Source organism: Phascolarctos cinereus, unplaced genomic scaffold (assembly GCF_003287225.1).
Source record: "Phascolarctos cinereus isolate Bilbo 61053 unplaced genomic scaffold, phaCin_HiC Scaffold_2;HRSCAF=192, whole genome shotgun sequence".
Lineage (NCBI taxonomy): Eukaryota > Metazoa > Chordata > Mammalia > Diprotodontia > Phascolarctidae > Phascolarctos > Phascolarctos cinereus.
The window spans coordinates 344,579,048-344,604,222 of record NW_027555625.1 but is presented as its reverse complement, the minus strand read 5'-3'; the positions used below and the strand labels follow the sequence as shown (position 1 = coordinate 344,604,222).

At 38.6% G+C, this 25,175-nt stretch overlaps 1 protein-coding gene across 1 annotated transcript; it reads left to right on the top strand.

Annotated features, from left to right (window-relative positions):
- The first annotated feature begins 9,924 nt into the window (after window positions 1-9,924).
- Window positions 9,925-15,594, top strand: LOC110211680 (uncharacterized). The gene is made up of 3 exons (XM_020991113.1): window positions 9,925-10,347; window positions 12,454-12,894; window positions 14,284-15,594. Exons 1-3 carry the CDS (start codon window positions 10,336-10,338, stop codon window positions 14,599-14,601), a joined length of 771 nt encoding a protein of 256 aa, XP_020846772.1. The 5' UTR covers window positions 9,925-10,335; the 3' UTR covers window positions 14,602-15,594.
- Window positions 15,595-25,175: the final 9,581 nt, after the last annotated feature.

The following is a 25,175-nucleotide window of genomic DNA, read 5'->3' as shown; positions in this document are numbered from 1 at the left end:
ACCCCTAAGTCCTGCTACTGAACATCAGAAAAGTTCTTTTTTGGTAAAAATATTGATGGCAATACCTCCAATAGTGTTCTGTGTTTTTTTCTTCTAGTAAGCATGCACCTCTCAGCGGAAGAAGGGAAATTAAAAAAAAATCATTTTGATAGCTGTAGATAGAGATGGGATACTCTTTTCTTTCCTTTTTTTTTTTTAAATGATCTGAAAAAATGAAACATGCAGCACATCCTTCTATATGTTGGAGTGGAGAGAGAGATGAACATATAGAATGATATGGCTTTGGCATGCCCACACCACAGGGCCAGGTATAGATCATAATGACTCAAAAGTTGAGGCTACACTCTGGACTTTTCCATCAAGATCCAGGAACCTCTTCATGATGGAATCTCACTTCAGCTTTGAAATTCACATCTTGAAAGTGCCATTCTCCCCCAAAGGCTACTCTATCTCTGGATGACTCCTCTCCAAACCTCCATTTAGGGAGGGGTCACTGGCCAGCCATATCTTCATTTCTCACTAGACGGTCCTCTAGACCTCTCCATCATGCCTCTCATGCTGGTCACTTAACTGTGACACCACTTAACATCTCTGGCATTCACTTCTTTCATCTGTAAAAATGGGAATAATTTATGCTATAAGTATCTTTTGGGAGCTTCCTAAAGCATGCCATCTTGGCACAGTCATTTTGCCCGTAATCTGGGTTTTTCCTTTTTTTGTGGGGGGGGAGGGGAAGGCAATCAGGGCTAAGTGACTTGCCCAGGGTCATGCAGCTAGTAAGTATCTCAGACTAGATTTGTAATCAGGTCCTCCCGACTTCACTGCACCATCTCTCTGCCCCATAGGCTTTTCAATATAGAAGGTTAAAAACACTGAAGTGTCAGCTACATTCAAAGGTCTGTGATAGATGCTAAGGGAAATACAAAGTGGAGTTGGAGAAATAATAATAGGAACAAGTTAGGTTTCCACAGGATGCTGCAGTGTTGGGGCCGTGTGAGCACCACCAACCAATCAGCTTTTAGAAGAGGACACAAGCTTCCTGATGGGGGTGCCAGGCTCAAACTGGTCAGGTCAAGAAATGGTCACTAACTTTTTGCTAACACGTATGCTTAATTAGCCTCATGCATATTGTGACACATCCCAAGGAGAGAACATTGCTCATTTCCATAACATGGGACGCATGATGAAGGAGGAGAAACATGTCAAGGAGGAACATGAGATGTGTGGTTCAGGAAGATTGTAACCCGGAAGAGTTTGGACCAATCTGAGCTCTGAAGGGAGGGGCTGCGCCAGGCTAACAGCATGAAGTTTGCTCTTGCTTCTGTATCAGCATGCTTCTCTCATTATAGGGCACATGCCCACTTCTTGCAAGAGACGTGATAAATGACTCTTCTTTCGCTCTGGACTGTGGTTTCATTGTTGGGCCCAGAACTGAGCCTTGCTCTAGTTAAGGAGGGGGCTTGGTGGGCTTATTCATAACATGGAGTTAGAAGGATCCTGCCCCAGGAGAGAGAAATGAGAGAGGGTAACGTGCACCATCAACCTGAACCACATTTACATATATGCTCCCTATATACATGTTGACTCCCTAAATAAAGACTCATTTAGTGGAAGAAAGGATTGGGTAATTTTTTTTCTTTGAGTCTTTGGTGCCTAGCACAGTGCCTGGCAGATGGTGACTGCTTCCTAAATTCTTGTGGATTGACTGGTTGATCAGGCACAATCAACTTTTTGAAAAAATTGAGCAGTGAAGAAGGAAGAAATAGGACAGCCTCTGGGTGGGATAAGGGGTCAAGAGAAGACTCGGGCATGTTTATAGACTAATAAAAGAGAGTTTATGATAAGCGGAAGGTTCAGAGATGTAGGAGAGAGGGCAATATTGATGGGGCAGTCCTGGATAGAGCATGGACAATATGATTAAGGGTACTGATAGATTAAATTCAGGCCAGGAGAAGTTAAATGAATTGCCTAGGGTCACAAAGCTAGTAAGAGTCAGAGGCAGGATTTGAACTCAAGTCTTCCTGACTTGATGTCCAGTGCCCTATCCATCATGCTATCTAGATGTCTCTAAAGCACAAGAAGATGTATTTGAGAACACAAGGTGGTGTGTGAAAAAATTCCAAAATAAGAGGCAGAAGTAATAAATATCGTAGGGATTCAGAGAGGGGAGATGCTAGTACTGTCAACATCAGAGAAGTTTACATCATAGGAGTTGGGCCTTATCCTGTCTTTTTTTTTTCTTACCTTTGGATTCTAGTTTATTACACCAACATCACAAGACTTGGAACCAGAAGATACCTTGAAGATTGACTAAAGACAATTGTCCTTTCTGTTCCCCTCCTCTTATTTTACAACTTTATTCCCTTCCATTTTAATTTTTTTTTCCTTTTTAAATGTGTTCTATCTTAATGTACATGTAGGCCTTGAATCAAGGCAGAGTGGCTGGAAGGTTCCTTTCAACCCAGAAACAATACGTAATGGCCAACTCTGGGGTGACATCCTGGGGATGCCTTTTATCTGACCTCAGGAGGTATGGTACCAAAGAAGAATGAGGAGGGCTTCATAGAAATGAGTAAGGGGCCCAGGTATATTCTAGGGTCAGTATGATTTTTAAAAAAAAAATCTATCAAGGCATCACAGTGTGGTGGAAAGAAGAGGGGACTCTTTTGAAGAGATGAATCCTGGGTTCTGATCTGTGCTTTGAGTTTTACTATCTATGTGACCAGAAGCAAATCATCTAACCTCTCTGAAACTTACCTGAAAAACAGGAATGTTAATATTTAGCGCTCCTATTTCACTGTTTCTTTGAGGGTAAGCTTTAAAGTATAACGGCAGTGAGAGGTCTCCTTACTGTGACTTTGGTTACTGACCTAGAACCTTCCATGACCCTGTTTGCTGGTGGCTCTGGGTATCTGGCCATACCAGAATGTGAATGGAATGCCAACAAATGAATGCATGTGATAGGTCTGAATCTGTTCCCTCTCCTAACCAGCAAATGAGGTGCCTTTTTTGCTGCAGTGGGTGTGCTTGCCAAGAGGATTGAGTGGTTGCTATGGAAACCTCCTGAAGTTCTTCAGTTAACCAGCGATTGTAACAATAAAGAAATAACATAAAAGGCCAACCACATTGTTTGTGGGTCAAGCATAGGGCTGAGTTGGAGGGGACTGTAGAAATTCAAAAAGCGTTGTCTTGGAAACACCTTGTCACTGTAACTCTTTCGTAGATGGCCTTCTGCTTGTAACTGAGGCTCACAAGAGTGACCTTTATTTCCCTTGTAATTTAAAATACTATAAAAGAATTGACAATGCCTATCAATCAGGAAATGGCTAAACAAATTGTGATACATAAATTTGATGGAACATTTTTGTTCTGTAAGAAATGGTGTACACAATGTATACCGAGAAGCATGCAAAGATATGTAAACTGATAAAAAGTGAAGAAAGCAGAACCAGGAATCATACATGTACATATGTATACACACACACATATATTGTATATTGTGTATGTTTATTATAGATGCATATATGTATATTATATAAATGGAGTACATAATAGCACCAATACAAAATGCTGCAAAATTATAACTAAGCTTGACCCCAAGGAAGAGCTATGAGAAGGTACCTTCCCCTGCTTCTTTCTTTAATTTTTTTTTTTAATTTTAGAAACTCTAAGTCTGATCACTTAACTTGTCTCCTCAAGAAGCTGTAGTCGTTCCCTATGGACTTCTGGAGAAATTTCAAAACCCTAACCATGGCATTTAGAGCCTCTCCAGTCTGACTGCAGCCTACTTTTCTAGCATCTCCTAGATGCTCACACACAATTTATGTTTCAGTCAAACCAGCCTACTTGCTGCCCCCCAAACTCAGCATTTCATCTTCCACCTCCACATGTGTGAACAGCCTCCATGCCTGGCATGCCTTCTGCGCCACTCTTAACTCATGAATTCCTTGCTTTCTTTATACTTCCCCTGATTCTTTACAGAGCTGGGGGATTATGGCCATGGAATACTGTGTATAAAATTAGATTTTTTGGATATATAGTTTAGTTTCACAAAACATTTTTCCTCTTCCTCATTTTACTGCTCATTTTAAGTGATATATGTCTGGGAGATGGGGATACAGTGGAAAATATAAGTGCTACAACACAAAAGATATTGATATAAATTTATATTAAAAAGAAGGGACCTAACAGTATTCACAAATATAATTGCATAAACAAAAAGAATGCTAAAAGGATTTTGAATTCTGAATAATTGTAATGACTAATTTTGGTTGGAAGGAGAAGATAATGAAACATATCTCTCTCCTTTTGGCAAAGAGGTAAGAGTCTATAAGAAAAAAGTATTCCATACAAGTTCAAATAATTTCACTGCAATGCTGTTTTTCTTTCTCATAAGAGAATGTTTAGTTCCAGTACTGGGGGTTATATTGGGTTGAGGTTGAGATACAGAAACAACAGTGTTATAGAAGTAAGAGGCATCAATGAAACTACTTTGTTGATTGATTTTAAAATTTAAATTTAAAGACTTTTTTTAAAAAAGAAAATAGGTTTTTCCCTCTTTGTTCTTCTAAACATGATTTGATTATTGATAGAATCTGTTGAATAGTTTTTGTACAAATAAAAAGATTCTCCTCTGTATCTCAGTTGACCTGCATGGACAAGAGATGGTATTAAGAACTCGGCTGTACCTAGCAACTAACATGCATGTGCATCTTCTTGGAAAATTCTGCTGTACTCTTCTGTGCCATGGACAAGGGAATTTGGTAACTCAGGTCAAAAGTGCTTTAGGTGTCCCAGAGACAAGTGTCATTACAGCCCGTAATCAAAATACAGATGAAGCTGCATGACAGAGAAAGCTGTCTGGTATTTGGAAAAATTAATTGTGGCAGGTAATAGACAAGATGCAAGAAACTGCACTCAAGAAGGCTGTATTGCAGTGAGGTTTTTGTGTATAAATTATATTTTTGGCTTCAACTTGTACATCCGCTGCATCCAGGGCCATCTCCAGTCATCCTAATCTATGTCTTGCCACTGGACCCAGATAGCTCTAGAGGAGAGAGTGGATCTGGTGCCTTTGCACAGCCCTGTCTCACTTAAATCCAATTCATTTGCAAGTCATGCCATCACCTTCCCTATGTCATGGTCCTCTTCGAGAACAAAGACCAAAGAATAACAACAACAAGGTATATCCATATGGTCAAGTAGTGGAAAGAGCACTGACTTTGAAGATGGAAGACCCTATGTCTTCCAAATGCAGACCCTAGTATTAACCATGGGTAAAGAATCAATCAACAAACCTAGTATATATCAGGCACTCTGCTATGTGCTAAAGATAAAAAATGAATCAGCTTCTTTCTGCCCTCAAAGAGAATTACATTGGTTAGTGGTACAGTGGTTAGAGCTCTGAGTCTGGAGTCAAGACGACCTACTCCAACTTTGACCTCAGACACTTATTAGCTCTATGACTCTGGGCAAGTCACTTAACTTCCATCCTCAGTTTCCTCATCTGTAAAGTGGGAATAACAATGTCTTCTTCAGAGTTATTATGAGGACAAAATGAAATAATATTTGTAAAGCATTTTGCAAACCTTTAAGTGTTATAATGCAGGTTACCATCATCATCATCATCATCATCATCATTATTATTGAGGGAAACAATATTCACATATACAGGCGTATACAAAGCACTTACAGAACAGAAAGGAAGTAACCCTTGTGGAAGCAAGGATTATGAAGACATACAGAAGGTAGTGTTTGAGCTGAATTCTGAAAAAAAGCTAGAGATTCCAAAAGTCAGAGATGAAGATGGGAAATGTTACCAATATTGATGGCCAGTATAATGGCATGGAGACAAAAGATCAGAATGTCGTATATGAGGAACAAGAAAAATGCTAGTGTGCTTCAGTATGCTGAAGGGAATGATGTGGAATGAGACTGAAAAGGCAGGATGGAGCCAAGTTGTTAAGATCTTTAAATGTCAAGTGAAAGAGCCTACATATAATAAACATTGGGATTCATTGGGGGAGGGGTGACATAGGCCCATGCTTTCAGGAAAATCATTTTGGCACTTGTGTGGAAGATGGATTGGAGTGGAGAAAGACCAAGCTTAAGGATACTTCCAAAAGTCTAGGCAGGAGGTGATGAGGACCTGAACAACGAGAAGGTGATGAGGGGTTGTGTGTGTAAAGTAAAAGGGATAGATGCTAGACACGTACATTTAGAAAAGATAAGATTTGGCAACTGATTAAATGTGTTGAGTGGGGGGAGGAAGGAGGCAAAAATGACACTTAGGATACAAACATAAGTAAATGGAAGGATGGTGGCGCTTTCTAAATAAATGAGAAAGAGAGTTAGGTATAAGGAGGAATGATAATGAGTTTGGTTTGGAATATGTTGAGTCTGAGATACTTGTGGAATATTCAGTTCAAAATGTCCACTAAGTAGTTGATAATACAGAATTTCAGTTCAAGAAAGTGAGTAGAGCTGGATATATAGATCTGGGCACTATCTGATTAGAGATGATATTGATTACCACCAGCCTGTGGGAGCTGATGAGGTCACTAAGTGAGAGGAACGAAGGAAAGTCACTTCCCCTTTCTGGGACACAGTTTCTCCATCTATAAAAATGAATGTGCCATGCTAGGTAATTCTTTCCAGCTTTAAAACTTATGATCCTATAACCATCTTGTCTTCTGAACTTCTATTTTTGTTGTTCAGTTGTTTTTCAGTTGTGTCTGACTCTTTATGACCCCATTTGTGGTTTTCTTGGAAGAGAAACTGAAGTGGTTTGCCATTTCCTTCTCCAGCTTATTTTATAGATGAAGAACTGAGGAAAACAGGGTTATGTTATTTGTCCAGGATCACACAGCTAGTAAGTGTCAGAGACTGGAGCTGAACTTAGAAAAGAAGAGGGTTTTTTTGTTTGTTTGTTTGTTTTTAGCAAATATTGTGCTTTGATCTGCATTCAAACTCCATAGTTCCTTCTTGGGATGTGGATAGCATTTTCCATCATGAGGCTTTTGGAGATGTCTTAGATCCTTGTGTTGCTGAGAGGTGTTAAGTCTATCAAGGTCAGTCGTTACTCAATGTAGCTGTTACTGTGTACAACGTTCTCCTGGTTCTGCTCACTTCACTCAGCATCAGACCATACAAGTCTTTCCAGGTTTATCTGAATGTTGATCATTTCTTATAGCACAATAGTATTCCATTACATTCATATATCACATTCAGCATTATGATAACTGTGTCTTTCTCTCCATCCTTCCCCCCACCCCCCACCCTTCGGTTTATGCTTTTCTTTCTCCTTTCTCCTTTTCCTTCCTCACTAATGTTTTGCTTTTGACCACAGCCTCCGTCAGTCCCACCTCCCTTCTATTAGCCCACTCCCTTTTCTTTCGCCCTTTTCCCTCCTACTGCCTATACCGGCATGTCAGATTTCTATACCTAACCGATTATGTTATTCCCTTCTTAAGCCAAATCTTATGAGAGTAAGGTTCAAACAATGCTCATCTCCCTCCCTTCTTTCCCTCTGCTGTAATAGGTTTTTGTGCCTTTTCTTGTGATGCAATTTATCCTTGTCTGCCTCCTCCTTTTGTCTGGTACATTTTCTTAGATCAGATTAATTCACTTACTTGGTTCCATTTAACCCACTTGATTAGATTTTTTTCATCATTACATCAAAGTCAATTTATACCCACCCTCTTTATGTATACCCTTTAACATAGTGTAATAACAATACAGTTCTCAAGAGTCACAAGTGTCATCTTCCCTTGTAGGGATGTAAAGAATTTGCCCTTATTAGTAATATGTTGTTTCTTCCTGTCCTGTTTACCTTTTTATGTCTCTCTTAAGTCTTATATTTGAAGATCAAATTTTCTGTTGAGCTCTGGTCTTTTTATCAGGACGGTATGGAAGTCCCCTATTTCATTGAATATCCATCTCCTCCCCTGAAAGATCATGCTCATTTTTGCTGGGTAGTTGATCCTTGGTTGTAATCCAAGATCCTTTGTCTTATGGAATTTCATATTCCATGCACTACAGTCTTTTAATGTGGAAGCTGCAAGGTCCTGTGTAATCCTGTCTGTGGTTCCATGATATTTAAATTGTTTCTTTCTGGATGCTTACAGTATTTTCTCTTTGACCTGGTAATTTTGAAATTTGACTACTCTATTCCTTGGCATTTTCAATTTGGGGTCTCTTTCAGGAGGTGAACAGTGAATTCTTTCTATGGCTATTTTACCCTCTGGTTCTAGGACCTCAGGGCAGTTTTCCTTTATGATTTCCTGAAAGATGCTGTCCAGGCTTTTTTTTTTCATTGTGACTTTCAGGTAGACCAATAATTAAAAAATTTCTCTCCTGGATCGATTTTCCAGGTCAGTTGTTTTACCAATGAGGTATTTTACATTTTCATCTATTTTTTCATTTTTTTTTTGTTTCTGTTTGACTGATTCTTGCTCTCTCATAGAGCCATTAGCTTCCAAAGAAGAGTTTTTGGGAAGCTAGGTGGCACAGTGGATAGAGCTCTGGCCTTGGAGTCAGGAGGACATGAGTTCAAATCTGGCCTCAAACACATGACACTTCCTAGCTGTGTGACCCAAGGCAAGTCACTTAACCCTGATTGCCTCACCAAAAAAATAAAACAAAACAAAACCAAAGAAGACTTTTGTTGAATCTAGGCCCAGCACTCTACCCACTACACCACCTAGCTGCCCTTTGAATCCCTATGGCTTATTAGATATCCTTGTTTGGACCCATGGGTTATGTTGGGATGTTTGTATTTTGAAAATTTTGTTGATAGCTTTTATCCTATACACCAGTGCTGTAGGCTTCCCATGAGTCATGAGCTTGATACCTCTGCTTTAGATCGCAGTCATTTTCCAATATGATTCCTCTGCCATTGAACGTTTACTTTTGAACTTTTGCTTTAATAAAACTCACTGATAAAGTGATGGGGTCTAATAGTATGGAACATTTCTCACCTCTGATCATTCCTATCCCACTCCACTGAGGGAAGTGTCTTTCATCATCTGTTTTTCAGGACCCAGACTGGTTATAAATCATAGTCTGACTACCTTTTAGGATTTTTTCCCCTTTATACTTATATTTCATTTACTTTATTATACTGATTGAATTGGTTTTTTTCTTGGTTCTATTTTGTTTATTCTCTTTCTTTTCTCTCTATCAATTCATGTGTCTTCCCATATTTCTCATACTCATTATTTCTTATGGCACAATAACCTTCCATTAATATTCTTTACCACAGTTTTTCAGCCATTTCCCAAGTGATGGACATCTACTTTGTTTAGAGTTTTTTACTCCAATAAAAGTGCTGCTATGAACATTTCAGTATATGATATATTTTAAAAATGAATTTTCTATTATAAGTCTTTACTCAGTGGGTGATAAATGAGTGACTAAAGTAGGATGTGAGTTTGAAATCAAATAAAAACAACAGTGGGCACCACAGCGGGTACCTATGTGTCTTAAAACTTGACTGATCAAGAAATTCATAAGCTTAGAACAAGTCTACAAGACCACAAGGATACAGGTACTTCATTCCACAACCACCCTGACTAATCAAGATTATACAATTTGGGGCACAAAGTTTCCAGCTAGGACTGCCCCTTTGCTGCCCCTGATCATGAACTTCATCCCCTGAATGAGCTTACTGAGGCATTTTTACAAAGCTGATTTGGTTCCAGGGGATATTTTTGTTTTTCTTTGTTCCTAAGTATATCACACAGAGAATCAAATTAAGCTGATTTAAGAGACAGGTGAAGAACGCAGGTGTTGGGCACTTCATGATGCATCTCCATGGAAACAGAGCCAACTGGCTTTCTTGTCATGCTTCCAGCTGGGAAAGGTCTCAAGGCAATTATGACTTCATGGTGGAATCTTCTTATAGTGGGGTAGAAGGCAGTGGGCTTGATGGGGAGAGGGTGGGGGGAGGAGGAAGAGGAGGAAAAAGGAAGAAGAAAGCTATCTCCATGGGCATACTTTGCATTGTCTTTGTGGCTATAGTTTAAGTGATGAGACTGATTCATGCAATGAGTAGGCCCCCAGTGAACAAAACATTGAAACACCAGAGATGGTTTTTAGAATTTTAGATATCTTTTCTCCTGTTGGAACTGGACTTCTTTAGGGGTGCTGGACACCCTGGTCTTGCTTGGTGAATTAATTGATGGAGATGGAGATAAGACAGATTCGGCACCAGCACCCTCTGTGGCTAATGACTCCCTTGTGTACTGAAGCCAAGGACCATCAAGGAAAAGACTGGACACATGGAAATTGCCTTAGACCACAGTGAGCATTATCTCTATTGCTAACATCCACAAGATGGAAAAAATGGTAAGGCCTTTCAAGGATACTAGAACAAGTGAATACGTTGTCATAGCAATTAAAAATGGCACTTCCAAATTAGCGACAACATAGAATACTGAGAAGCTCAGATTGGGTACCTGTCCTGACTTTGTCATTGACATGTTTTATAAAGTGAAGCAAATAATTTCAGCTATCTGAGCCTCATTTTCTTCATCTGTAAGATGGGGAAGTTAGAGTACAATCATAGATCTAGAGCTTAAGTGCAAATATGCTAGTGTTCTGTATGTAAATATGGCTGGGCACTATGCTATATACAGTGGATGCAAAATGTATTTCTAACCCTGAAAAATGAGAAACAATTGTATAAGGTCTTAGCAATGAAGAATGTCAAAGGAAAACCTATGAAAAGTATAAATTATATTTTTCTACTCCTAGAGAGAAAACTGATCAGAGTAAGATTAATTACTTTTTTTCTCTGCATGACAAACTTCTTCAGAGAGCTCAGGCCCCTGACTGCAAAAGAGACTTCCTAAACTACCTGAGGCACCCACTTTGATGGGATAAGCAAGCTTTTTGTGAGCCAGGTATTATCTCTGCTCTTTGGAAGCCTTGGTAAGACTGTTCTAGTTTTGATGAGAATGGGGCTAACCAGAAGGCCTTTCCAGATTTGTAAAGACAACCTACATTATGAAAAACTGCTGGCTGCTGGTGTTCCTTTGTGTTCTCTTGCTGTCCTTGCACTGTCCAGTCATAATGACATAGATTACATCCTCAGGGGGCTTCCTATTTAATAGAACCAAAAGCGGCTCATTCATTTATTCCACAAACACTAAGTGCCTACTGTTTGCAAGAGACAATGCTACCTAGGACTACAAGGAAACAGAACCCATGCAAAGGAGACAAACGGGCAAAATGGGATAAGAAGTTTAAGAGGATAGAGATCACTTTTGCCTGAAAGATGAAATAATAATCACCATACTATACATTCATTTTGTTCTTTAGTCATTTTTCAGTCACATCAGACTCTTTGTGACCCCACTTAGGGTTTTCTTGATAAAGATACTAGAGTAGTTTGCCATCTCCTTCTTCAGTTCATTTTATAGATGAAGAAATTGAGGCAAACAGGGCTAAATGACTTACTCAGCATCACAGAGCTGGAAAGTGTCTGAAGCCAGATTTGAACTTGGGAAGTTGAATCTTCTTGACTCTAGGCTTGGCACTCCATCCACTACACCACCTAGCTGCTCAAAAAAATTTTATAAAACATTTTAATGTTTCCAAAGCACTTCACATGCATTTGATCCTCACAGCTCCTCTGTGAGGTAGATGTTACTATTATACTCATTTTACTGAAGAAAACTGAGGCTCACATACATTAAATGACTTGTCGAAAGTTAAGTGTCTGAAGTAAGATTCTAACCCAGGTTTCTCTGACTCTAGCACTCAACTAATCATTCTGTGCTCCCTCACTTCAAGATGGTGACCTTAATTGGACCTTAAACAAAGTGAAGGACTTTTCAAAGAATATGTCACTTCCCTTAAAATGAAAACTTAAGCACCATTTTGCACGTGAAGTCTGTCCTGACCTCCCCAATTTCTAGCACCTTCCATCCCAAAATACTTTGTATTTAACTACTTTACATTTGTTTATGTTTATTTGCTTTATGTTTATGCTTCATAGTGTTATATATATGTATATATATACACACACACACATGTGTGTATGTGTGTAGTATATATACGTGTATATGTATGTATGTATGTATATATGTATATATGCATATATACGTATATACATATACATTTATTTTCTCCTGTTAGAATGTAATCTCCTTGAGATTGGGAATTGTTTCATTCTTTGTATCTCAAGCAAGCATAGATCCTGGCACACACTAGGTGCTTAATAAATATTTACTGACTGATTGATTAATGAAGGCAGGAGAAGTCAATTCCAGGCATTAGAGATGATGTGATAGAAGAGAGTGTGACAAGCATGGAGGCTGAATAAGTAAATACTCTAGTCTTCCTGGAGTTGGAGGACAGGCAATTTTAGGGGAAAGATGATGAGTTCATTTGAAGGAAGTCAGTTCATGATTGTGGAAGGTCAAAAGATATTTTCTCTCTCTATTCCAGACTTTAAAGAAGAAAAATAAGATCAAGGAAAAATCTACCTCTATGATCCCCTACAGGAAGTCATTTTTGTCCCTTTTTCAGTTCTCTGAGGATGCCCCTAATACCAGGGTTGTTTTCAGCACCAGTACATCATCCACACCAAATATAGTCACGCCTTTGGACTGCTTACCATACTTTAGAACATATGAAGGGACCTTTGATGAACCATCAACTTTGAATTTGGGGTTCTGCCTCCAGAAAGAAGAAATCAATGTTAGGCACAAGGAGGACCAGAAAGACTTGGTTCCCTCTGGTGGATTCTTTCCATATTATCGATCTCAGGATGAATTCTTAGTCAAACCACTTCTACGGAGCAGGTTATGTAAAGCCCACAGGACAAACTCCAGAAATGAGGAAAAAGGAGGAGATTCTAATAGGGAGCTTGCCATTCACAACTATACAGTAAGTTCTATTTAGAATCCCTCCCTCTCCTTTGGCAAGGAGAGGAACTTGGGAGACTTGTTTATGCCTTTGCCCGTGAGGTCTGTCCAACTGTTTACTAGCAAAATGGTGAAAAGGAAAAAGGATTGTTCCTGCAAACTGCTTTGGTGGAGCCAAATTCTGGGGTCTTTGGCTCTGCTGCTGAATGTAATGCAGAAAGCAGAAAAAGATTACTGGCTCCTAATCCCATGGCCTTGGCCTAATCAGTCTCTGTATCTGTTTCCTTGTCTGTCAGATGAAGATAATACTACCTGGTCTGCCTACCTCACAGGGCTGCTGTGAGAAACAGATAATAACACAACATTTTAATATCACTTTAAGAACTTTACCTCCATTATCTCATTTGACACTCATGACAGCTTTGTGGACTAAGTCCTGGAAGTATTATCTTCATTCTACAAATTAGGAAACAGGAAACTTCTTTCAGAGAAGTGAAGTGACTTGCCCCATGGTCACACAACTAGTGAGTATCAGGGTCAAGATTTTAATCCAGATCTTTCTTGACCCCAGGTCTAATGTCCTTTCCACTATATCTTTGTCTCATTCTAACAAAATGATTTGAATGTGAAAGGGCTTTAAATATCAATTTATCAATCATCTATCAATTGATAGATGTATCAGAAAGTGCTTTAAATCTCTATATGTAGGCATATACATGTATATACACACCTATATAAATATGTATATCCTATAGCTATGTATATGCATATCTATATGTAGCTATGCATATTCTATAGTTATGTATGCACCTATCTGTTTGTGCACATTTAAAGCACTTTTGTGTTCATATTGATATAGATATCTAAAACATTTTCACATATCAAGATCCTATCTGGATCAGGTATGTAGTAAAAGGGGATTGGACCTAGGGTCAAGAGGAACCTAAATTTAAAACTGCCCCTGACACATAATAGCTGTGTGATCATGGAACAAGTGCTTTATCTATCTATCTATCTATCTATCTATCTATCTATCTATCTATCTATCTTTCTAAGTGCTTTAAATAATTATATTTATGTGAAGGTGCTTTTATTTATTTATGTTAAATATACATATAGATAGATATCTTTATATACACCTAGAGGTAGAGGTATTTATTTTTACCTATATTATATCTATAATTAAATCTCTCTATCTAAAGTGTCATTAAATACAAAAAAAAATAGTGACATGATTATTATGCTCATATTACAATTTGTCCAGGAACCTAGGGCAATGCACATCTTCTCTCCAAGCCTGGATTTTCATATCTATAAAATTAACACCTTCAATTAGCTGTTCCTTAATGTCTTTTCCAGCACTGAATCTTATTTTTCTCTTTTAACCTGCAATGTCATACTTCCCTTTCAGGCCTCCTTGCTAGGTCTTAAACCAAATTTTGATCTCCAGTCCTTGCCCAAGAACTCTCCTCGTTGTAGGCCCCTTGTGTTCTCCAGTGAAACCTCTGAAGAAAGCCAATTGGACGTCCCTTTGTTCAATGATGATGCCACATGCTCTGCAGGGTTCGTTTCCTATTATAGGAGTGAAGAGCCTCTCCAGGTCAGCCCCATCCCAATAATTCTTTCTTCAGTTCCCAGAGGCCATGAGTGGGATGGAACTGAGGTAAAGAAAAGGAACTGGATCATACCGACTTACTTTGGGGTAAGTCAGAAACACAGCAAATCTTAGAGAATTCAGATTTGCTTCTGACGAGATCAGAACAGATTCCAGCAACGTGGCTATTCCTCCTATAACAGCAGCTATATCAGCGTGTAGCAAGAGCAAATAGCAGAGTGAAAGCCGTGAAACATCTGGAGAGGAAGCACAGGGAGGGAGTTTTGTCCATCTGTGTTTCAATATTGAGAAAAGAGAAGGAACTTGATCTGAGGCTTATGAACATGAAAGAGAAGGGGGAAGAAATGCCTGCATTAAATCTTTTTATGCCAAAGTGCACCATTGTTCAACTCCAGAGAGGAATTGAGAGCTGGCTCCAGGAGTTTAGCCACACATTCAAGCTAAAAAAAATTAAAAAACAGACGTTACTAAATAGCAGATCTTCATTATCTCTTTCTATCCTCTTCCTTGTCTCCCTTTACCTCATACTTCAGTGACTAGTGAATGACCAGACATTGGGCAGGAGGATCTCTAAGCACCAAACCATCTGGTAGAGAATTAGACTTAGATCTTCCATATCTGAAAGAATGTGCTTTGGGATCACGGTGCCTTTCATTGCTCACTGATTTGATAGTCACATCCCCTTACACCACTATTACACCCTTGAATTGAATTGTGACCTTTAATTCCAGCTTCTTCCCTATATGGTAGCAGCGAGAGCCCACCTGGGAGAGACCCTTAAGTCTATTTCCAGTGCCACTCTGAATGCCTTTGGATTGAGAAGATGCCAGATCACAGCCCATATCTAAAAAACATGAAGGTAATCCAAGCATAAACAAGAAGATCAATACCATAAAGTTAATTTCTCTGATTTGCTATTAGTTTAACCCTTAAATAAAGAGTCACTTGGGTCCATAGTGATTACTAGATCTTACCCTGGCCTTTCACTGGGGATTTGGATGAGATTGAATGCCTTTAAAAATTTTTTTTAAATGAAAAAAAAAATAAAGGTAGTACCAGGACTGAAAAGCATTTGGAGCTGCGTTATTTTTGTAAATAAACAATCATGTCAACACAAAGGTCAGCCTGAGTCAATTTCTTTCACTACATAGCTTGAAATTTGTATTACAAACTTCAGCTGTCCTGTAGCTGCACATGTGGTTGGCCCTCTCCATCTGACCTGTCTTTCCCCAACTTTTCACTTTTCACTTTTATTCACTCACCATTTTTCCTTCTGAAGGAATATAGGGGAGAATATGACTATGAATATATCTGCTAGGAAGCATCCGTTGATTTTCTTTCTTCAACTAATGTTTTATCAATGGCCTTCTTAACGTGCCTTTTTTTTTTTAATGTTCCCCCTGGGTACACCGTCAAGTTTTAAATGTGTGACATTGCCTTGCAAGGGCTGCACCATCTCTTGCTAGAAAATAACAAATAGCTATTCATATCAATTCTAGTTGATAGAAGTAGACATGAAACTTCTTGACCCTGTGTATTATACATATTAAAACTGAGTGCCTCCCCCCCAAAAAAAAACCATACACACAAAAACCACCAACAAAAAAAAAGATTCCTTGGAGAAAAATCAAATACATATTTTCAGTATTCAGTGTGAAAATATTTTGTTTGGGCCACATTTTACAGCATCCTGTCTTTGCTTTGCATGCCTGGTTGCTTTGATATGCACCTGTCTCTTTAATGATACTTCTTCTCTGGCATCAAGAGAAGACTGTTTATTGAGAAGTTTCTGACTGCTTGCATTTTTTTTATCCTGAGGCACACTGTGAGGGGAAGAGATGGAGGAGGAGGAATCTGGACTCACTTAGGCTATGGAGAAGGTATTTCTTCCTCTTCCCTCCTACCCCTAATCAACTTTTGAACTCATCTGAGACATATTTGTATATATAACTTCCTTTGAATTTTTAATCTGTGAGTAGAGCAAGAGATGTGGAATAATTCTCCTTTCGGACACTGTTTGCCAAGTCAGTAGGGGGCCGCTCCTTCCACTCTTACTAGCCTGGCATCTCCCCATGCAAATATGTCCGTATGGGCTCTGGGAACAACTTCTGCTCCCTTACTCTCACAGACAAAGAGTAGAGGGTGGGAGAGAGGCAAGGCAAATGTGTGCACAGTTGAAGTAACCACAGACACTTTTTGACAACTCCCTTTGTCCAAGGATTCCTTTGTGCAGGTGACCCTGAAAGTACAATACAGGCTAGCAATACCACTATTAGGTTGGTTTGCCAAGGTAATCAGGGAAAAAGGAAGAGGACCTATATGTTCTAAAATGTTTAGAATACCTCTCTTTGTGGTGGTAAAGAACTAGAAATTGGGGGGATGCCCATCAATTGGAGAATGACTAAAAGAATTGTGGTATGTGATTGTGATGGAATACTACTGTGCTGTAAGAAATAATGAGCTGGTTGATTTTTTTTTCTTTTTTCTTTTGATAAAGCAGTGGGATTTGCCCAAGGTCACACAGCCAATGAGTGTTGTATGTCTTAGGCTGGATTTGAACTCAAGTCCTCCTGACTCCAAAGCCAGAGCTCTATCCACTGCGCCACCTAGCTGCCCCAGAAACTTTCTCTCTCTCTCTTTTTTTTGGTGAGGCCGTTGGGGTCAAGTGACTTGCCCAGACTCACACAGCTAGTAAGCATTATGTATCTGAGGCTGGATTTGAACTCAGGTCCTCCTGTCTCCAGGGCTGGTGCTCTATCCGCTGTGCCACCCAGCTGCCCATATTTTTTTCGTTTTAAGCAGTATTTTATTTTTTTCAATTACATGTAAAGACAATTTTTAACATTCATTTTATAAAAAATTTGAGTTCCAAATTTTCTTCCTTTCTCTCTTACCCCTCCCAAAGATGGTAAGCAATTTCATACAGGTTGCGTATGTGCAATCCTGTAAAACATATTTCCATATTAGTCATGTTGTGAAAAAAGAAACAGACCAAAAGAAGAAAACCACACACACACACACACACACACACACACACACACAAAATAAAGTGAAAATAGCATGCTTCAATTTGCATCCAGACTCCATCAGTTCAGGAGGTGGACATCATTTTTCTATCAAGTCCTTTGGAATTGTCTTGGATCATTGTATTGCTAAGAAGAGCAAAGTCAATCATAGCTGATCATCAAACAGTGTTACTGTTACTATGTGCAATTATTTCCTGGTTCTGCTCACTTCACTCAGCATCAGTTCATTTAAGTCTTTCCAGGTTTTTCTGAAGTCTGCCTGCTCATCATTTCTTACAGCACACCACAACTTGTACAGTCATTCCCCAGTTGATGGGCATCCTCTCAATGTCCAATTCTTTGCCACCACGAGAAGAGCCACTATAAATATTTTTGCACATGTAGGTCTTTTTTCCTTTTTTAAAATCTCTTTGAGATACAGACCTAGTAGTGACATTGCTGGATCAAAGAGTATGCACAGTTTGACAGCCTTTTGGGCATAATTCCAAATTGTTCTCCAAAATGATTGGATCAGTTTTCCTACTTGCACAGAATTTCCAATTTGGTGCTTAATTTTAATTTGGGATTTTAAATTTATTCTTTTTTTCTAGGTTTTTTTTTTTACTTGCATACCCAATTCATTAATCTGCTCTTTTACTTTATTGATGTAAGAGTTTAGAAGAAATGGAAAGCAAAGTTTGTCTCTTAATCTTCCTTGTTACCATAGTAACTTTCTATGGTCAGGTTATTATTATTACTTTTTATTTTTTGCTCATCTTTTCCATCCTATTTTGTTGCTTTTAGAGTTGAGCTCTGCTCCAAGGGCAGAAGGAGCACTATCCCAAGTTGCTGGTGCTGGGCACTGCAGGCCTTGGTTGTTTTCCTGGTGTTATGCAGGTGCCACAGGGGGCTCAGCCACTCACCTGGGGCTATGCTAGGGCCTGGGGTGGGCTTGATGCCGGTACCACGGGGGGCCTGATTGCTCTCCTGATGTCGCTGGAACCTGTAAGGGGAGGGGGCAGGTGCTTTGTCAGGACCAACAGAGGGGCTGGGGCTGTGGGTGGGTGAGGCACCCTGGCCTCTCACCTGCTGCTGCACCGCAGTCAAACTGCCTTGGTCACTGACCTGGGCTGGTGCTCGGGGCCTCCCACTGGCTTGCTCAAGAGTGGCACTCGGCTGGCTTTCCAGGACACTGCCTGCCCTGGACTGTTCTCCTCTATCACTTGAATAAGATGGACTTTTCCCATGGACCTTCCAAGTTGTCTTGAGCTAGAAAATTGTTTCACCCTGTCCTTTTTGTTGGTTCTGCTCCAAAATTCATTTTGAGGTGCTATGTGATAATTGTTTGGAGGTGAATCTGGGTGAGTGTGGGTCATTTCCTGCTTACTCCACCATCTAGCTGGTTGATTTTAAAAAAAAACCATAGAATGGCTTGCATGAAGTAATGAAGGGTGAAATGAACCAAGAGAACATGGTATATACAGTAACAGCAATATTGTTTGGAGAGCAAATGTGGATGACAGATAGTCTGATATTCAAATCAACTGCAAAGGACCTATGAAAGAAGATGCTATCCAGCTCCAGAGAAAGAACTGATAAATAGAAGTATGTATAGTATGGTTTTACACACACACACACACACACACACACACACACACACACACACACACCCTACTATACATATAAATATACTATATGTAGTATATATTCTGCTATATATATATACACATGTGTGTGTATATATATATGCATATATATGTATATATCGTGTGTGTGTGTGTGTGTGTGTGTGTGTGTGTGTGTGTGTGTGTGTGTGTGAGAGAGAGAGAGAGAGAGAGAGAGAGAGTGAAATGGTGGCTTTCTCTAGTGAAGGATAGGGAGGAGGGGAGGGAGACAATTTGGACCTTAAAATGTAACAAAAAGCTAAATTAATTCTTTTTTCAAAGTACAATACAGGGAGATCATGACCTGCCCAGAAAGTACAAATCATACCTCAATCCCTTGTATTTGACATTTGCTTCACAGGTAGGATTTCCCTCACATGCTGTCATTTGACCCTCCTGACAACATTGTTAAGGCTGGCAAAACAGGATTTAGTATCTCCACTTGACAGATGAAGCCACTGAAGCTCAGAGAACTTAAACAACTTGCCCAGACAAGTGGTAGAACTGGACTATATTAATAATACCTGACATTTATATACAGTTTGTGTACAGGAGATAATAATCTAAATTTGATTCTCACAAAAGCCCTGTAAGGTAAGTTATATCATTTCCCCCATTTTACAGATAAAGTAGTAAAATCATATATTCTTCATGTATTCCTATAGATACACACTACAGGACATTAAAAAAAAATGTTTCTTATTAAAACACCCTGTACAACAAGGGTCAGTTTGCATTTAGTTTTAGAATTGTAGACTCTCCTTTCAGGTCGTGGCTTCATTGGTATGCATAACGTATACATTCTACATTGAAAGAAGGTATTTGCCAACTAATGCTTATCACAGTGGAACAGGACTCAGGCTTAAACAAAGATACTTACATAGCATATCTGGTTTTAGACTCCAAATGTGAAGGTCCTCCTCTCACCAATAACATTAAAGAAAGTGCCCAGCATTTCCAAAGATCCTTGACACAAAAGGTGACATGATATGATCAAGAATCATGGTCTCTAAAATATGAAAATTCATCACCTAAAGGAGACCCAAAGAGCATTGGAGAGATACGTGATGGTGGTAGGTAGTTTGCTTCTTATTATTTAGGATGATTTGTGCACAAGTAGTATACGACACAGAAAATGATATAATTAGATCAAATCAGGAAAGCAAAGCATAATAGGATGACAGATTAAAATGTTGCACCAGCATCCCTAAAAGTCTTTTTAAAGATATTCAGAGAGGCCTCCATGGAATTGGGTAAGTCCACATTGATAAAATTTATAGAAGGAGAGTATAATGGCCAGGAAGGTACAAAGAGATATTTCGGGCTCGGCAGAAAAAGAGAACTAATGTAGATAATTAGATTTAGTCAAATGCTGCTGATGACTGGAAAAGCTGTTTGTGTCAGGCCATGCAGAAGAGTCAACATCATTGTTGTTCAGTTGTGTCCAATTCTTTGTGACTCTATGGACTAGAACACACAAGGCCCTTCTATCCTCTATTTGCAGAAGTGTTAATAGCTAATTAACGGTAGATAAGGAGATAGCTTTTTCATAAGCTAAGAAAAAAGTAAGATATAAAAGCATATAAATTTGATCTCACAGTTATGATTGAGACTTGGCAGGTGAGGACATAGGACAATAATATTGATATTGAAAGTTGTACCTGAGTCAAAAGGGACAGAATAGATTGAAGGAGAAGCTGAGTACCATTGCACCTTAAAAACAAATTCTCATGTGAGGAAATCCAGAAACTACACAGTGGAGATATTTTTAGTTGGGGAAGCAACAGAAACAGGCTTAAGAGACTATTGCTTTATAGACCATTTGGATGGATAAAGAAGTAGATGAGAAATTTGGGAGACACATTCCAAACCATTCAGGAAGGAATAATATTGTAGTATGATTAGTAATATTGATTGTTTTCCTAATGTTGAACCATTGTTGTATCCATGATATAAACTCAGCTTGGTCATAATACTTTATTGGATGAATCATTGTAGTCTGTTTGATGGGATTTTATTTAAAATTTTTGAATTGCTATTCATTAATGATGCTAGTCTGTAAGTTTCCTGTGCTTTATTCTTCCATGGTTTAGGTATTAGGACTCTATTTGTATCATAATATAGTATATATAATAATAATAGTAATAATATAATATAATGCTTTCTCCTTTTTTGAGAATAATTTTATAGTATTGGTATTAATTCTTCTTTAAAAGTTTAATAGATTTCTCCCATGGATCCATCAAAAGATGGTGTCTCCCTTCTTCTTTTTGGTAGTTTCTTTTCAGCTAGCTCTATTTCCTCTTTTTTATTTTAAGATCTTTATTTAGTCTTCTTTTAGTTTAGTGTTTCATAGTTGTGAAGGTATTCCTCTATTCCTTTTCTGCTCTCAGTTTTGTTGTGATTTCACCTTGTTCATGTGTTATTTTGTTGATTGCATTTTCTATTTTTATCAGATTATCTAAAAGTTTATCAATTTTATTAGTCTTTTCAGTGAACTAGCTTTCTGTTTTATTATTTTTATTATTTTATTTTTTTGGCTTTTTGGTGAGGCAATCAGGGTTAAGTGACTTGCCAGGGTCACACAGCTCATAAGTGTCATGTGTCTGAGGTCATATTTGAACTCAGGTCCTCCTGACTCCAAGGTTGGAGCTCTATCCACTGTACCACCTAGCTGCCCCTAGTTTTATTATTTCTATAGGATTTTTTTTGTTTCCAGTTTATTTTTCTTTTAATTTTAGTATCTTCTCTCTGTCTCTGTCTCTGTCTTTGTCTCTTTCTGTCTCTCTTACTCTGTCTCTCTGTGTCTCTCTCTCTCTGTCTCTCTCTGTCTCTGTCTCTCTGTCTCTGTCTCTTTCTCTGTCTCTCTCTCTGTCTCTCTGTCTGTCTGTCTGTCTCTCTCTGTCTCTCTCTCTCTCTCTGTCTCTCTCTGTCTCTCTCTCTCTGTCTCTCTCTCTGCCTCTCTGTCTCTGTCTCTCTCTCTCTGTCTGTCTCTCTCTCTCTCTCTCTCTCTCTCTCTCTGTCTCTCTCTCTGTCTCTGTCTTTGTCTCTTTCTGTCTCTCTTACTCTGTCTCTCTGTGTCTCTGTCTCTCTCTGTCTCTCTCTCTGTCTCTCTCTCTCTGCCTCTGTCTCTGTTTCTCTGTCTGTCTCTCTCTGTCTCTATTTAGGTTTATTTCTTGTTTTTCTCATTTTTAAAACTACATATTCAGTTCATTAATTCTCTCTTTTTCTATCTAGTTCATGTGTGCTGATAGGAATATCATTTTTCCTCTGAGGACTGTTTCAGCTGCATCCCAGAAATGCTGGTGTGTTGTTTCACCGTTATTATTTTCTTTCACATAATGATAATTGCTTCCTTGATTTGTGCCTTAATCCTCTCATTTCAGATTTCATTGTTAAGTCTCCACTTGATTCTCTGTCTTTTGCTTGGTTGCGCTTCTTGAACTGATTCTTCTTTCTTTCTTTTTTCTTTTCTTTCCTTTTCTTTTTTTTACTGAGTCATGGCCTGTGGAATGTGTGTTTAATATTTCTGCCTTTTTACAAGTTGTTTGCAATATCCTTGTGTCCTAACGCATAATCAATTTTTGTAAAAATTCCTTGTGGTACTGAGACATATATCCATTTTTTCAGCACTCCCCTTTACAAGATGCCATACGTTTTTCAGCTCTAGTTCTCCAGCAATTTGTTAAATTCTGTATTTCTCCCCACGTTTTCCTTTCTGTTAGGTTCATCAAATGACAAGGGAAGGCTATTTAAGTCTCCTGCCACTGTTGTATCTGCGTCTTCTTGTAGTTTGGTGTTAACGCTAAGGCATTAGGAGCATATAAATTTAATACTGATATTTGTTTGTTATTTATGGTTCATCTTGGTGTTAGTTTCTTTGTTTATCCCTTCTTAGGTTGTGAATATTTTTTTTACTTTGTCTGACAGCATAATTGCAACTTCTGCCTTTTTGTTTTTATTCACCTAATAACTCCAAGTTTTTTCCAGTGCTTTATTTTTATACTATGTATGTCTTTGCTTTTTAGGTGTGAACAACAGACCGTGGGTTTTTTTTTTATTCAATCTCTTTTATATTTTATTGTATTATTTAATCCATTAACACTTAAATTATGAGTTAGGTTTATATTTTTCTCCTTTTGTCGCTATTTTTCAAAAGATTTAAATATTTTTCCTCTTTTTCTGTAAACATAGTACTCTGTCTTTTTGGTTATTTTATCTCAGTCTGTTTTAAACAACGCTAGCCATACTGTCTCTCTTCCCTTTACCTGCAGCCCCCTTTCCTTTAATACTTCATGGAAATAAAGTTTCTAAGGTGCCCATTTTGGGTTCCTTCTTCTAAACAGCTTATATGTTACTGCATTGTAACCTAATCCTCCTTTTCTGTTATGTCTCAGTTTTAGAAATACAAATTCCTGCAGATGATGTAGAAGACAGAAATATTGTCCCGTGGTAGGAATTTTCCTCTGTCTCTGCTGATGCAGTTCATTACTACTCTTGCCTTTCTGAAACCTAAAGCCCATTGGTATGGGACTTTCTCCTCATGGGTGAGATCAGTGTCTCACACTTGTGTGTGTATGTGGGGGGAGAGGAAACAGGTTAACAAGAGCAGGAGAGAAGAGAGATTCTGTACTCTTCTAGCTTTCAGCTTTAAGAGAGAAGATGTGGGAAGCCAACCTCTCTTCAGGTCTCTGAAGGGAAAGATTTTGGGAAGAAGCCAACATGAAAGAAGCTGGCAGTCTCTAGCATAACAAGCTAAGGATAGGGGAAATGATAGGGAATGTAGGGCAGTTTTTTTTAAATGCCATTAGTGACAGTGGTAAAATCTAAAAACTGAGTAGGTTCACAGGCAAGAGGCAACATCAGTGCAGATCTGAAGATTGCAAAGAAATAAGGAGGGCAAGAATACCAGATCCAGTGGGAGCCTACAGTTCTGTCAGCAGAGTTTCCCAGACAGCTGAAAGTAGCTGAGTCCTGCAACCGTCTCAGACCTAAATGTGGGTCAAGAAATTGCAAAGCCCATGCCATAGGGACATCAATCAGACTTTATCCTGGATCAGACTACTTTGAAAGTACTGCAGGTTTGCAACTCCTCAGCCTAAGCTGTCCCTGAGATCCTGAAATAACACAACATTCAATATGCCGAGAAATGGGGTGTTGGGAGATAGCAAACTTTTAGAGCCTAGGTTCTAAAAGAGTAGAACTGGAGTCCCTAACTAGTCAATGGCCATTTGCCCAATAATCCCCAAACATCTCTGGGGTTCAAAGTTCCCCAGCTTTTTAAGACTGTGAGATCTTTGAGAGCAGAAACTGTTGGCTTTGTAACCCCAGTACTTAGCATAGTGCCTGACAGATACTAGGTACTTAATAAATATTTATTGTCAAAGATCTCACAGTCTAATGGAGGAGACAACATGCAAACAACTATGGACAAACAAGTTATATAGGATAAATTGGAGATAATCAACAGAAGTAAGGCACTGGAATTAAGGAGGTTCCAGAAAGGCTTCCTGTGGGAGATTGGGTTTTAGCTGGGAGTTAAAGAAAGAATGAACTCACCTATAAAACTGAAGAGGTTAGCAGAATAAATTAGAAAAACCAAAAAAAAAATTTGGTGTGTAAGAAACACACTTGAACATAAAGACTCATACAAAGTTCAGATATGAGATTGGATCAAAATCTATTATGCCTCAGTTGGATTAAAAAAAGGCAGTTGTAGCAATTATAATTTCAGACTAGGCTCAGTAAAAATATACTTAATTAAAAGAGATAAAATGGCAAGTTACATTTTGTTGAAAGGCAACATAGACAGTGAATTTATTTCAATTCTTAATGTTGAAATGCAGCCAGTGGCATAACTAATAAATATTTAAAGGAAAATTGAATGAATTACAGAGAGAATTAGAAAATAAATGTATAATACTGGGGGTCCTCAATTAGATAAATCTAATACATACAAATAAGAAAGAAGTTAATGACATGAATAGAATTTTAGAAAAATTATGTATGTGAAATCTCT

What these genes read in the sequence shown, in the direction of transcription:
- LOC110211680 (XM_020991113.1), top strand. An exon ending in TTGCCATTCACAACTATACA is followed by an intron (nt 12,895 to 14,283) that starts GTAAGTTCTATT and finishes CTTCCCTTTCAG; the next exon opens with GCCTCCTTGCTAGGTCTTAA.